Raw genomic sequence first — 12251 nt, 5'->3', positions numbered from 1 at the left:
GAGCGTCTAACGAGTAGTATGCACCTTAATTCACTACGCCAGAAATCTTACTCCAGTCAGGGCCTGGAGTGAGATTTCTAGTGTACGGAATACCACAGCTCCTCATGCATTAGACGAGTGACCCTGTCTCGCCCCAGCACTGCCCATTTCAGAGCAGCTGGGAGAAACTAATGTGAAAATGCCATGTCGCAAAATCTTGGCCCAACTTCCAATTGTGCAGAACATTTGGAACTTTTTGGTATAAAAATTTAGGGGGCTGTATGTCTTATTTTAGCCAAAATCGGCAAACCAATATACATTTACTTGTTAATCCCAAATTTTATCTAACTAGGAGTGGTAATTTTCCTAGTTGTAAGCAGGTTCTCACTAATAATCTCATTAGCAGCATGAGGTTTTCAATATTTAGTTTTGATACCACATTGAGGTAGGTTGGAGGTTTGTGTTTCTGTAAGTAAATGTGCCTTGAAATAGTAGCACAAGGTCATTCTGACCAAGTGAGCAAGGAAGCTTCTTCTGGCCTGAATCCCAGTCGGGAGGCTGGCCTCTATCTGAATGTTTTTACATTTTGAAGCCGTGAAATTGCTTCCTTTTATATCTTGTTACAGTAATGTTAGCACCGTCCAGTCAGTGCAGCAGAAATCAACTGCTTTTCCGATTTCTACCTTATGTGCTGATCGCTTCCCTCATGAAGAACGAGCTGCTTCCATCTGGTGATGCAAGGAGTGTGTAGGAATTAAAACAGTTGCACAAAACAGTCTTATCTGTTACGGATAAATATTTTGGATTTTTGCAGTACCATTAAAGTAAATTTTAATGTGCGCCAATACTATTTTACTACCTGTATAAAGGGCCAGACACTGGTTACATAATGCCCTGTGCGGTCCCTTAATTTGCCCCACTTTCACTGCAGGTAATAACATACTGTAAAGTGCTTAAAGGGAACCTGTCACCATGAAAATGCAGTCCAAACTGCAGGCAGCATGTTAAAGAGCAGGGGGAGCTGAGAAGATTGATTTATAATTTTCTGAGAAAAGATTCAGTATAATCTGTGATTTAATCATTTAAACCTCTGTTCTTTCTGAGCGTTTGGTCCAGTGGGCGGTCGTATCAGTGACGACTGACAGCTGTCTTTTCTGGAAGTGTGCATAAAGAGAGAGCTGTCAGTCACTGATGGGACCGCCCACTGGACTGACTACCAGGAAAATCAGAGGTTTAAGTGAATAAAACAGATTATACTGAATCTTTTCTTACAAACTATATATCATTCTGCTCAGATTCCCTTGTTCTACAACATGCTGCCTGCAGATTGTACTGTATTTTCCTGGGAGCAGGTTCCCTTTAAGCACTCTCAGCATATTATTTCTGCAGTGAAGGTGCTAGCAACACGGGGGCAAATAAAGGGACTGGACGGGGCATCGTGTATCCAGAGGCAAATAAAGGGACTGGATGTGGCATCATGTAACCAGAGGCAAATAAAGGGACTGGCTTGGGGCATCATGTATCCAGAAACAAATAAAGGGACTGGCCGGGGCATCATGTATCCAGAGGCAAATAAAGGGACTGGATGTGGCATCATGTAACCAGAGGCAAATAAAGGGACTGGCTTGGGGCATCATGTATCCAGAAACAAATAAAGGGACTGGCCGGGGCATCATGTATCCAGAGGCAAATAAAGGGACTGGATGTGGCATTGTGTAACCAGAGGCAAATAAAGGGACTGGCTTGGGGCATCATGTATCCAGAAGCAAATAAAGGGGCTGGCTGGGGCATCATGTATCCAGAGGCAAATAAAGGGACTGGATGTGGCATCGTGTAACCAGAGCCAAATAAAGGGACTGGATGTGGCATCATGTAACCAGAGGCAAATAAAGGGACTGGACGGGGCATCATGTATCCAGAGGCAAATAGAGACTGGACGGGGCATCATGTATCCAAAGGCAAATAAAGGGGCTGGACGGGGCATCATGTATCCAGAGGCAAATAAAGGGGCTGGACGGGGCATCATGTAACGAGAGGCAAATAAAGGGGCTGGACGGGGCATCATGTAACCAGAGGCAAATAAAGGGACTGGACGGGGCATCATGTAACCAGAGGCAAATAAAGGGACTGGACGGGGCATCATGTATCCAGAGGCAAATAAAGGGGCTGGACGGGGCATCATGTAACCAGAGGCAAATAAAGGGACTGGACGGGGCATCATGTATCCAGAGGCAAATAAAGGGGCTGGACGGGGCATCATGTATCCAGAGGCAACTAAAGGGGCTGGACGGGGCATCATGTAACCAGAGGCAAATAAAGGGGCTGGACGGGGCATCATGTAACCAGAGGCAAATAAAAGGACTGGACGGGGCATCATGTATCCAGAGGCAAATAAAGGGACTGGACGGGGCATCATGTAACCAGAGGCAAATAAAGGGTCTGGACGGGGCATCATGTAACCAGAGGCAAATAAAGGGGCTGGACGGGGCATCATGTAACCAGAGGCAAATAAAGGGACTGGACGGGGCATCATGTAACCAGAGGCAAATAAAGGGACTGGACGGGGCATCATGTATCCAGAGGCAAATAAAGGGGCTGGACGGGGCATCATGTAACCAGAGGCAAATAAAGGGACTGGACGGGGCATCATGTATCCAGAGGCAAATAAAGGGGCTGGACGGGGCATCATGTATCCAGAGGCAACTAAAGGGGCTGGACGGGGCATCATGTAACCAGAGGCAAATAAAGGGGCTGGACGGGGCATCATGTAACCAGAGGCAAATAAAAGGACTGGACGGGGCATCATGTATCCAGAGGCAAATAAAGGGACTGGACGGGGCATCATGTAACCAGAGGCAAATAAAGGGTCTGGACGGGGCATCATGTAACCAGAGGCAAATAAAGGGGCTGGACGGGGCATCATGTAACCAGAGGCAAATAAAGGGACTGGACGGGGCATCATGTAACCAGAGGCAAATAAAGGGACTGGACGGGGCATCATGTATCCAGAGGCAAATAAGGGACTTGATGTGGCATTGTATAACCAGAGCCAAATGAAGGGACTGGACGGGGCATCATGTAACCAGAGGCAAATGAAGGGACTGGACGGGGCATCATGTAACCAGAGGCAAATAAAGGGACTGGACGGGGCATCATGTATCCAGAGGCAAATAAAGAGACTGTGGACGGGGCATCATGTATCCAGAGGCAAATAAAGGGACTGGACGGGGCATCATGTATCCAGAGGCAAATAAAGGGACTGGACGGGGCATCATGTAACCAGAGGCAAATAAAGGGACTGGACGGGGCATCATGTTTCCAGAGGCAAATAAAGGGACTGGACGGGGCATCATGTATCCAGAGGCAAATAAAGGGGCTGGACAGGGCATCATGTATCCAGAGGCAAATAAAGGGACTGGATGGGGCATCATGTATCCAGAGGCAAATAAAGGGGCTGGACGGGGCATCATGTAACCAGAGGCAAATAAAGGGACTGGACGGGGCATCATGTAACCAGAGGCAAATAAAGGGACTGGACGGGGCATCATGTATCCAGAGGCAAGTAAAGGGGCTGGACAGGGCATCATGTATCCAAAGGCAAAGGGGCTGGATGGGGCATCATGTAACCAGAGGCAAATAAAGGGACTGGATGGGGCATCATGTATCCAGAGGCAAATAAAGGGACTGGACGGGGCATCATGTAACCAGAGGCAAATAAAGGGACTGGACGGGGCATCATGTATCCAGAGGCAAATAAAGGGGCTGGACGGGGCATCATGTAACCAGAGGCAAATAAAGGGACTGGACGGGGCATCATGTATCCAGAGGCAAATAAAGGGGCTGGACGGGGCATCATGTATCCAGAGGCAACTAAAGGGGCTGGACGGGGCATCATGTAACCTGAGGCAAATAAAGGGGCTGGACGGGGCATCATGTAACCAGAGGCAAATAAAGGGACTGGACGGGGCATCATGTAACCAGAGGCAAATAAAGGGTCTGGACGGGGCATCATGTAACCAGAGGCAAATAAAGGGGCTGGACGGGGCATCATGTAACCTGAGGCAAATAAAGGGGCTGGACGGGGCATCATGTATCCAGAGGCAAATAAAGGGACTGGACGGGGCATCATGTAACCAGAGGCAAATAAAGGGTCTGGACGGGGCATCATGTAACCAGAGGCAAATAAAGGGGCTGGACGGGGCATCATGTAACCAGAGGCAAATAAAGGGACTGGACGGGGCATCATGTAACCAGAGGCAAATAAAGGGACTGGACGGGGCATCATGTATCCAGAGGCAAATAAGGGACTTGATGTGGCATTGTATAACCAGAGCCAAATGAAGGGACTGGACGGGGCATCATGTAACCAGAGGCAAATGAAGGGACTGGACGGGGCATCATGTAACCAGAGGCAAATGAAGGGACTGGACGGGGCATCATGTAACCAGAGGCAAATAAAGGGACTGGACGGGGCATCATGTATCCAGAGGCAAATAAAGAGACTGGACGGGGCATCATGTATCCAGAGGCAAATAAAGAGACTGGATGGGGCATCATGTATCCAGAGGCAAATAAAGAGACTGGACGGGGCATCATGTATCCAGAGGCAAATAAAGGGACTGGACGGGGCATCATGTAACCAGAGGCAAATAAAGGGACTGGACGGGGCATCATGTTTCCAGAGGCAAATAAAGGGACTGGACGGGGCATCATGTATCCAGAGGCAAATAAAGGGGCTGGACAGGGCATCATGTATCCAGAGGCAAATAAAGGGACTGGATGGGGCATCATGTATCCAGAGGCAAATAAAGGGGCTGGACGGGGCATCATGTAACCAGAGGCAAATAAAGGGACTGGACGGGGCATCATGTAACCAGAGGCAAATAAAGGGACTGGACGGGGCATCATGTATCCAGAGGCAAGTAAAGGGGCTGGACAGGGCATCATGTATCCAAAGGCAAAGGGGCTGGACGGGGCATCATGTAACCAGAGGCAAATAAAGGGACTGGATGGGGCATCATGTATCCAGAGGCAAATAAAGGGACTGGACGGGGCATCATGTATCCAGAGGCAAATAGAGACTGGACGGGGCATCATGTATCCAAAGGCAAATAAAGGGGCTGGACGGGGCATCATGTAACCAGAGGCAAATAAAGGGACTGGACGGGGCATCATGTATCCAGAGGCAAATAAAGGGGCTGGACGGGGCATCATGTAACCAGAGGCAAATAAAGGGACTGGACGGGGCATCATGTATCCAGAGGCAAATAAAGGGGCTGGACGGGGCATCATGTAACCAGAGGAAAATAAAGGGACTAGATGGGACATCATATATCCAGAGGCAAATAAAGGGACTGGACGGGGCATCATGTAACCAGAGGCAAATAAAGGGACTGGACGGGGCATCATATAACCAGAGGCAAATAAAGGGGCTGGACGGGGCATCATGTAACCAGAGGCAAATAAAGGGACTGGACGGGGCATCATGTATCCAGAGGCAAATAAAGGGGCTGGACGGGGCATCATGTAACCAGAGGAAAATAAAGGGGCTGGACGGGGTATCATGTATCCAGAGGCAAATAAAGGGGCTGGACGGGGCATCATGTATCCAGAGGCAAATAAAGGGACTGGCATAGTGTGGCCAGAGTCCATCCCAGCATACAGATAGTAGTGTTGAGATGCATATGTATTGGACAAGTAACCTACCAGATCTCATATGTCGAAAACTGCAGATGACTCTGGGATTCGGGATAAGCCTCAAGACTGGAAACCTAGGCAGCCTCTGACTTCATGATACATACTGTATATCTTATGGGTTTCATGGCTGCTTGCTGCAGCAAAATCAAATTGAAGCTTTAGAAAGTGAGAGGTTCACAACCTTGGCTCTCTCCATTGCTATAGCAACATCTATTGTTTCTTGAATATGATGCTCATTTGATTTGTGGTCCCCTTTGTGCATTCATTTATGATGTGTGCTGGTACACTGTAACCCTGTTATAGACACAGGCTACACGGAGACGTGCAGGATTTGATGTAGGAGGATGGCTTTGATTAATGTAATAAAAAACTACAGTAAATATTTTATCTTGATACATGCACATAAGGCATATGTATAATGTATGAATGTGTGTGTGCATACCGTAGTTTATAATGTACTGGATTTAATAGGTCTGTTTGTAGAAGTCCGGTAGTCTGGCCACAGTTCTAGATATCATGCAAAATCTGCTAATACTGGATTGTGATAACAAAGCTTGTAGTAAAGTTGTAATATTGTACATGTTTTAATATTAGACAGTAAATACATTCTTCATTTAAACCCTTCTTTCCTCCAGATTAATCTGATAACTTCTCCATTCCTTCCTAATTCATATACAGTTCTCCTTTTCCTTGCCCTCCACTTTCATTTATATCCTTCCCCCTGGCCTCGATGTTAAGTTATACCCCCGCCCCTGGCCTCCATATTCATCCTCTCTGCCCTCCACATCCATCTAAACCAGAGGTCTGCAGCCACATGCGTCTCGCAATGCCATTCTGTGCGGCACCCAACTATATGGACACAAAAATGCTTGTCTGACAGGTTAACTATGTGAGCAGCCACACACAGAACATTAGTGGCAAGCAGATTTTACAGCAAAATCCACATAAAACAGACATTTAAGGTATTTACGTTTGATATGCCATAAATGTCACAAGAGGTAGTACCCCTTTAATTTTACTAGTGGCCCATGGGATTTGTACAGTATGACAGTGTGGTCCTTGGACCAAAAAAGGGTTGTGCACCTGTAAGGTGCCCAGGACAGTAGTCGTGGCCAAGTTGCTGTTCCCTAACACCATGGCACTTTACAATACAAACAGTGTCCCAGTCCATAAGTGTTGTACTGTATGCATTGCTTTGTACTCACTTGCAGGCTTGCGGCCTCCTCTGTATCCATGTCCTTGGTTCCAGGACTAGACACACACACACAGACAGGGTGGAGTCACGGCGGTCAGGAGGTCCGCTAGCCGAAACCACATTGTCTTGGGCTCATCCCACCAAACGCCCCCTCTTATTTTACCGTTGGCATAATACTACTCAGGCACAGGGTGTAGGAACAATGTGGCAACACTTTACTGAACCACAAAACAGGCAAATACATATAACAGCCCCAGCAAATTACCCAAGATGGTGCAATATGACAGTCTCACCAATCTGCTGACTCGCTGGGATAAGAGCAGCTGTGACTTCAGAACTTCCAGGGCTGACTACACCCGCCTGTAACATTCACACAGAGGAGTTACTGGCAAGCTTAGGAAGCTGACATTCCATTGAGGTACAAGGCCAGCTGACCAATGGGTCCCTAATCCTGGCTTTCCCAAACGTATACACGGGGCTCCGGTGACCGGTAGGTCCAAATCCTGACTACTCCAAATGTATCCATGGGTTCAGTCATGGTCAATGGAGCAGATCTGTTTTCTTTCAGCTGGGGCTGTGGTGTCCCCTAAGCTGGCATCCTGAAGAATGTCAAATCTGTGTCCCTTGTGATGAAGCCATGATCTGGCAGCTATCCTGTAGTGTTCCTGGGCTGTGGTTTAGTAAAGAATCTCTGGATCTTAGGATCGTTTGGATGGCTTGGGTGTCTGCATGTATATTGTTACAGAGGCATATCCCCTTTTTATAGTTCACAACTGTTCATCAAGCCATTGTTCACAGGTCAAGGGGAAGGGGTGATGAGATTACCGTAACTAGCATTGTTTGATAATTTAGTTTTTCCTTCAATGTTTGTAAGTCCATAAACTGCATGGCGTGGTATAATGTGTAATCAGCATATCCGCAAATATCATTGTTCAGTGCATCCCTGTTTTGCAAAGATAATACAATAAACTGCAGGAGCTGATATAAGAGGTAAATAACAACCATTCATGAGTTTAGCAATATCAATTAAACCTACAATAAGAGTCAACATTTCAGACTCTTGACCACCCAAAGAAAGAAACACAAATTCAAACGTCAATATATAAGGCTATTACCCCTATCTTACTGAAAATAGATGTCTGGTTAATTAAGATAAAATCCTGTGTCATCACAAGGGGACACCTTGATCATTTTAACAAGTTCAACTTTTACTGGACCTTTCAAGTATATCAGTCTTTAATACACAATATCAGGCACAGCACCCTCCAGTTCTTGTTCCATCAACACAGTGCATCTCAATTATTTTCTCAGGTTCTTCTTGAATTATCCCTACTTTAACAGGTCCTGTTTGCCCTAAGGATTCCCCGAACTGGCACCACAGTATATTCAAGATCCGCTACGCTTCCCTCATGCTGTTCCATGTTCGGCTTCCTTTGTATGGAAGGGATTAAGGCAGTCTCCTCAGTGCCTATTTTGTGCCGTAGGTCCCGGACGTTGCAGGAATGGTCCCAGGAAATTTGATGTGACCTCATACCACCAGAAGACTATGTACTCCATGTGCCTCCATCCCACCACTTGAGCTTGACATGGTCTCTCATGAGCACTCTTACTGAGTAAACCCGGAAGTGGTTTCCTTTTACTGACCCTAACCCCTCCCATTGTCGGCTAGACCAATCATTAACTGTCTTTACTTTGTATGCCCCAGCAGTCTATTGCTGGGCGAACTTAACCTTTCACCTACCTAACTACAGTCACTATCTTCTAATAGTATGGAGTAAGCATAATACACTTACAATGCCTCTCACTGCCTAATATGCTTTATATCCTGAACGCTATACTATATCCTATACTATGACCATATTCACACCATGCAATTGTTGGGGCAGGAACATGACAGTCTGTCACACCTTTACACACCCTTGATCTAAACCGTCATCCATGCCTTTCAGATTTATATCAAACCCTCTTCTCTGACCTTGAGATTAATCTAAACCCTCCTCCCTGCCTTCCATATTCATATAAAGCCTCCCGACTGGCCCAGGCGTCCAGATTAATCCATCTAAATTCTCCTCCTTGCCCTCTTTAACCATCTAAAACCTCTTTCCTGATCTTAAGCCATTTAAAAACCTCTTCTCTGGCCACCAGATTAATCTAAAACAGTGTTTCCCAAACTCAAGTCTTAACGGCCCCAGCACGTCATGTTTTCAGGATTTCCTCAGTATTCTACTGGTAACATTAAACTGATCTAGGTTTTCTCCTTTGCAATACTAAGGAAATCTTGAAAACATGATGTGTTGGGGCCGTCAGGATGGGGTTGGGAAACAATCATCTAAACCATTTTCCCTGGCCTCAAGATTCATCTATACCTTCCTCTTTGGCTACTAGATTTATCTAAACCTCCTTCACCTCCTTTAACCTATATCCTATACCCTGACCTCTAGATCCATTCTCCTCTTTAGCCTCTACATCCATGTATCTAAACCGTTCTCCCTAGCCTTCAGTTTCATTTAAACCATCCAATCTTCCCTCTGGATTCTATCTGGTTTCTGTCTTCTGTGTACTTATTAATACTGGGTCAGTTACTGTTCAGTGTTGTGATCTTGAGCCCCATTTTGTAACTTTTTTTTCCCATGTGTAAATTGTGAAGTCTAGACACCAAAATCACTGGTTATATGACACATGGATTAGAGCTGGAGCAAGAAACCTATAAAGGGTCTGAACTTTGTTTTGGGTAAATGAGATTCTAGATTCAGGGTGTGAATAATGTAATGAATCATTAGACATTTTAGTAGAGTGTAATCTGTTTCTATGCGGCTTTCCTCATGGATTTTTGTTTTTCACATTCAGATACTCCCACAGAGGTACCAGTGGCAAATGGCAGCACGTCTACATCAAGCACATTAAATGATGACCTGGATATATTTGGTCCAATGATCTCTAACCCCCTACCATCCTCTGCAACCACAACGCAGGTAATCCTGTATGCGGCTTCTCTTGGCAGTCACCTATTTTGAAATGTTGGAGAGGTTAAGTTTGAATGGGCATGGTTGTCTTCTACCTGGAACACTTAGCAAGTTTAAAGTCAGAAAGTAGGGCAAATCTGTGCTTTTTACAGGGAATCTGTCATCAGGATTGTGCACAGTAACCTACAGACAGTGCCAGGTCGGTGCTGTTATGCCGATTTAAAATGATACCTTGGTTGATGAAATCCATCGTGTGGTTGTTGTGCAATCTTTATTTTCAGTTAATGATATGCTCGTGCCCTGGGGCAGGCCTGGAGGGGGGTCTGCATGCAGCGTCGGACTGGAGCACTTTGGGCCCACCAGAGAAAATCATTCTTTAGGCCCACTATGTAGCTACATAGAAATAAATTCAAGACCATCAATTGTATGGTAAAACACGCTAATATCAGGGTATAATATAAGGTAGTACACGTCTCAATTATGTAACAGGGGTTGGGGTAGCCCCTCATAGAATATAAAGTAGCCCCACTCATAGAATATAATGTAGCCTCCCTCATGGAATATAATGCAGCCCCCCATAGGGTATAATAAAGCACCCCACAAAATATAATGCAACCCTCTCATAAGGTATAATGCAGCCCCCCCATAGACTATAATGTATCACCCTCATATGGCATAATGCAGCCCCTCCACAGAATACAATGTAGCCCCCTCAGAGTATAATGCAACCCCCTCATAAGGCAGCCCCCCATAGAATGTACTGTAGCCCCCTCATAGGGCATAATGCAGCTCCTCTCATATAGTATGATGTAGCCCCCTGAGAGAATAATACAGCCCCCCACATATAATATAATGTAGCCCCTCCACAGAATATAATGTAGCCCCCCTCAGAGTACAATGCGACCCCCTCATAAGGCAGCTCCCCATAGAATATACTGTAGCCCCCTCATAGGGCATAATGCAGCTCCCCTCATATAGTATGATGTAGCCCCCTGAGATAATAATGCAGCCCCCCACAGAATTATAATGTAGCCCCCTCATAGGATATAATGCAGCCCCACTCCACCACCATCATTGTTCTCCCCCTCCACTCCCGTTGTACTTGACACCACCTCCATCATTGAATCCTCCCCCACCAACATTGTCCTTTCCGCCACTACCATCTTCCTTTACACCACAACGATCATTGTTTTCTCCCCTACCACCCCCATCATTGCCCATTCCAACACCTCCATCATTGCCTCCCCCACCACCATCATTGTCCTTTCCACCACAACCATCATTGCCTTCTACCCCACCACCCTCTCACCCATCACCCCATCATTGCCCATTCCACCACCTCCATCATTGCCTCCCCCACCACCCCATCATTGTCCATTCCACCACCTCCATCAATGCCTCCCCATCACCATCATCATTGCCTCCCCCCACCACCATCATTGCCTTCTCACCCACCACCCCCATCATTGCCAATTTCCAATACACACACACTCACTATTATCACACATACAGCACCACACAGACAGCACCGCTCCACTCTCTCTCACACACACTCACCCACACGGCACCCACTCACCTCTCCGTACGTTCCCAGCAGCCGCAACACATTTCAGCAGCTTCCTCTCTGAAACAACCACGCTGAATGATGATGTCATCCAGCCATGCTGAGTCAGACAGGACGTGCCGGGCAGGAAGGAGGACGGGATCGGAACCCTGCAGCTCTGCTCCGGTCCCAAGCTGCAGGGATCACAATCAGGGTTCGCCGCCCTTTAGGGGCCCACCTCCGGGGCCCTGATTCAGCAGCACCAGCAGGCAGTGTTAACCTCAGCCTGCTGCTAACGTTGCCCGCTATTAAAGTGAAATGGTATTCACTCCTCTCCATGCCCATGGGGGCGTGGGAAAACGTGAATATTCATTTCTCTTTAGCAGTGGGGACAGGCTCCTGTCTCCAGCTGCTGCTCTCTGGCACCGGGAGGGGCCCCCTTGACTCAGGGGCCCCATAGCAGCTGGGTGTGCCGCTATTAGCGACACGCCACTGGCTGGGGGACCCCTGGAGCAGTGGGGGCCCTAGGCAGCTGTTGGCCAATATGCCAGCAGGTGTCATTTCCTGGGCCCGCCGGAGAATCCTCCGATTCTCCGGTGGGCCAGTACGACCCTGTCTGCATGTGGTGCTCTGATTAGCTATTCATAATGCAGACTACTGACAGGTCATTGATCTGTCACTGGCCCACACCCTAGTTTGCATAGTGAATACCCGTAAATACTGAAGAAGAAAAAAAACGTCCGCAGGAAGAAGCCAGTGGGGATATGTTTTTATTACTCCCCGATTAAGGTAGGATTTCACGGAAATGCCAAAATTTGAGTGAAACAGATTGATTTAACGATGGAACCTGTCCCTGAAACATGCTGCCTGTGGT

At 47.0% G+C, this 12251-nt stretch overlaps 1 protein-coding gene across 3 annotated transcripts in view; it reads left to right on the top strand.

Annotated features, from left to right (window-relative positions):
* SMAP1 (small ArfGAP 1) overlaps nucleotides 1-12251 on the top strand; it is a 365489-nt gene that overhangs the window by 312532 nt on the left and 40706 nt on the right. For all 3 annotated transcript variants that reach the window (XM_077289949.1, XM_077289948.1, XM_077289947.1), the window contains one exon: nucleotides 9719-9843. In XM_077289949.1, the coding sequence (XP_077146064.1) occupies nucleotides 9719-9843 (125 nt within the window). The remainder of the gene's footprint in view (nucleotides 1-9718; nucleotides 9844-12251) is intronic.

This window comes from Ranitomeya variabilis, chromosome 2, assembly GCF_051348905.1.
Source record: "Ranitomeya variabilis isolate aRanVar5 chromosome 2, aRanVar5.hap1, whole genome shotgun sequence".
Taxonomy (NCBI): domain Eukaryota; kingdom Metazoa; phylum Chordata; class Amphibia; order Anura; family Dendrobatidae; genus Ranitomeya; species Ranitomeya variabilis.
Note: the sequence above shows the minus strand (reverse complement) of the source record. Positions and strands in the feature narration are given on the sequence as shown.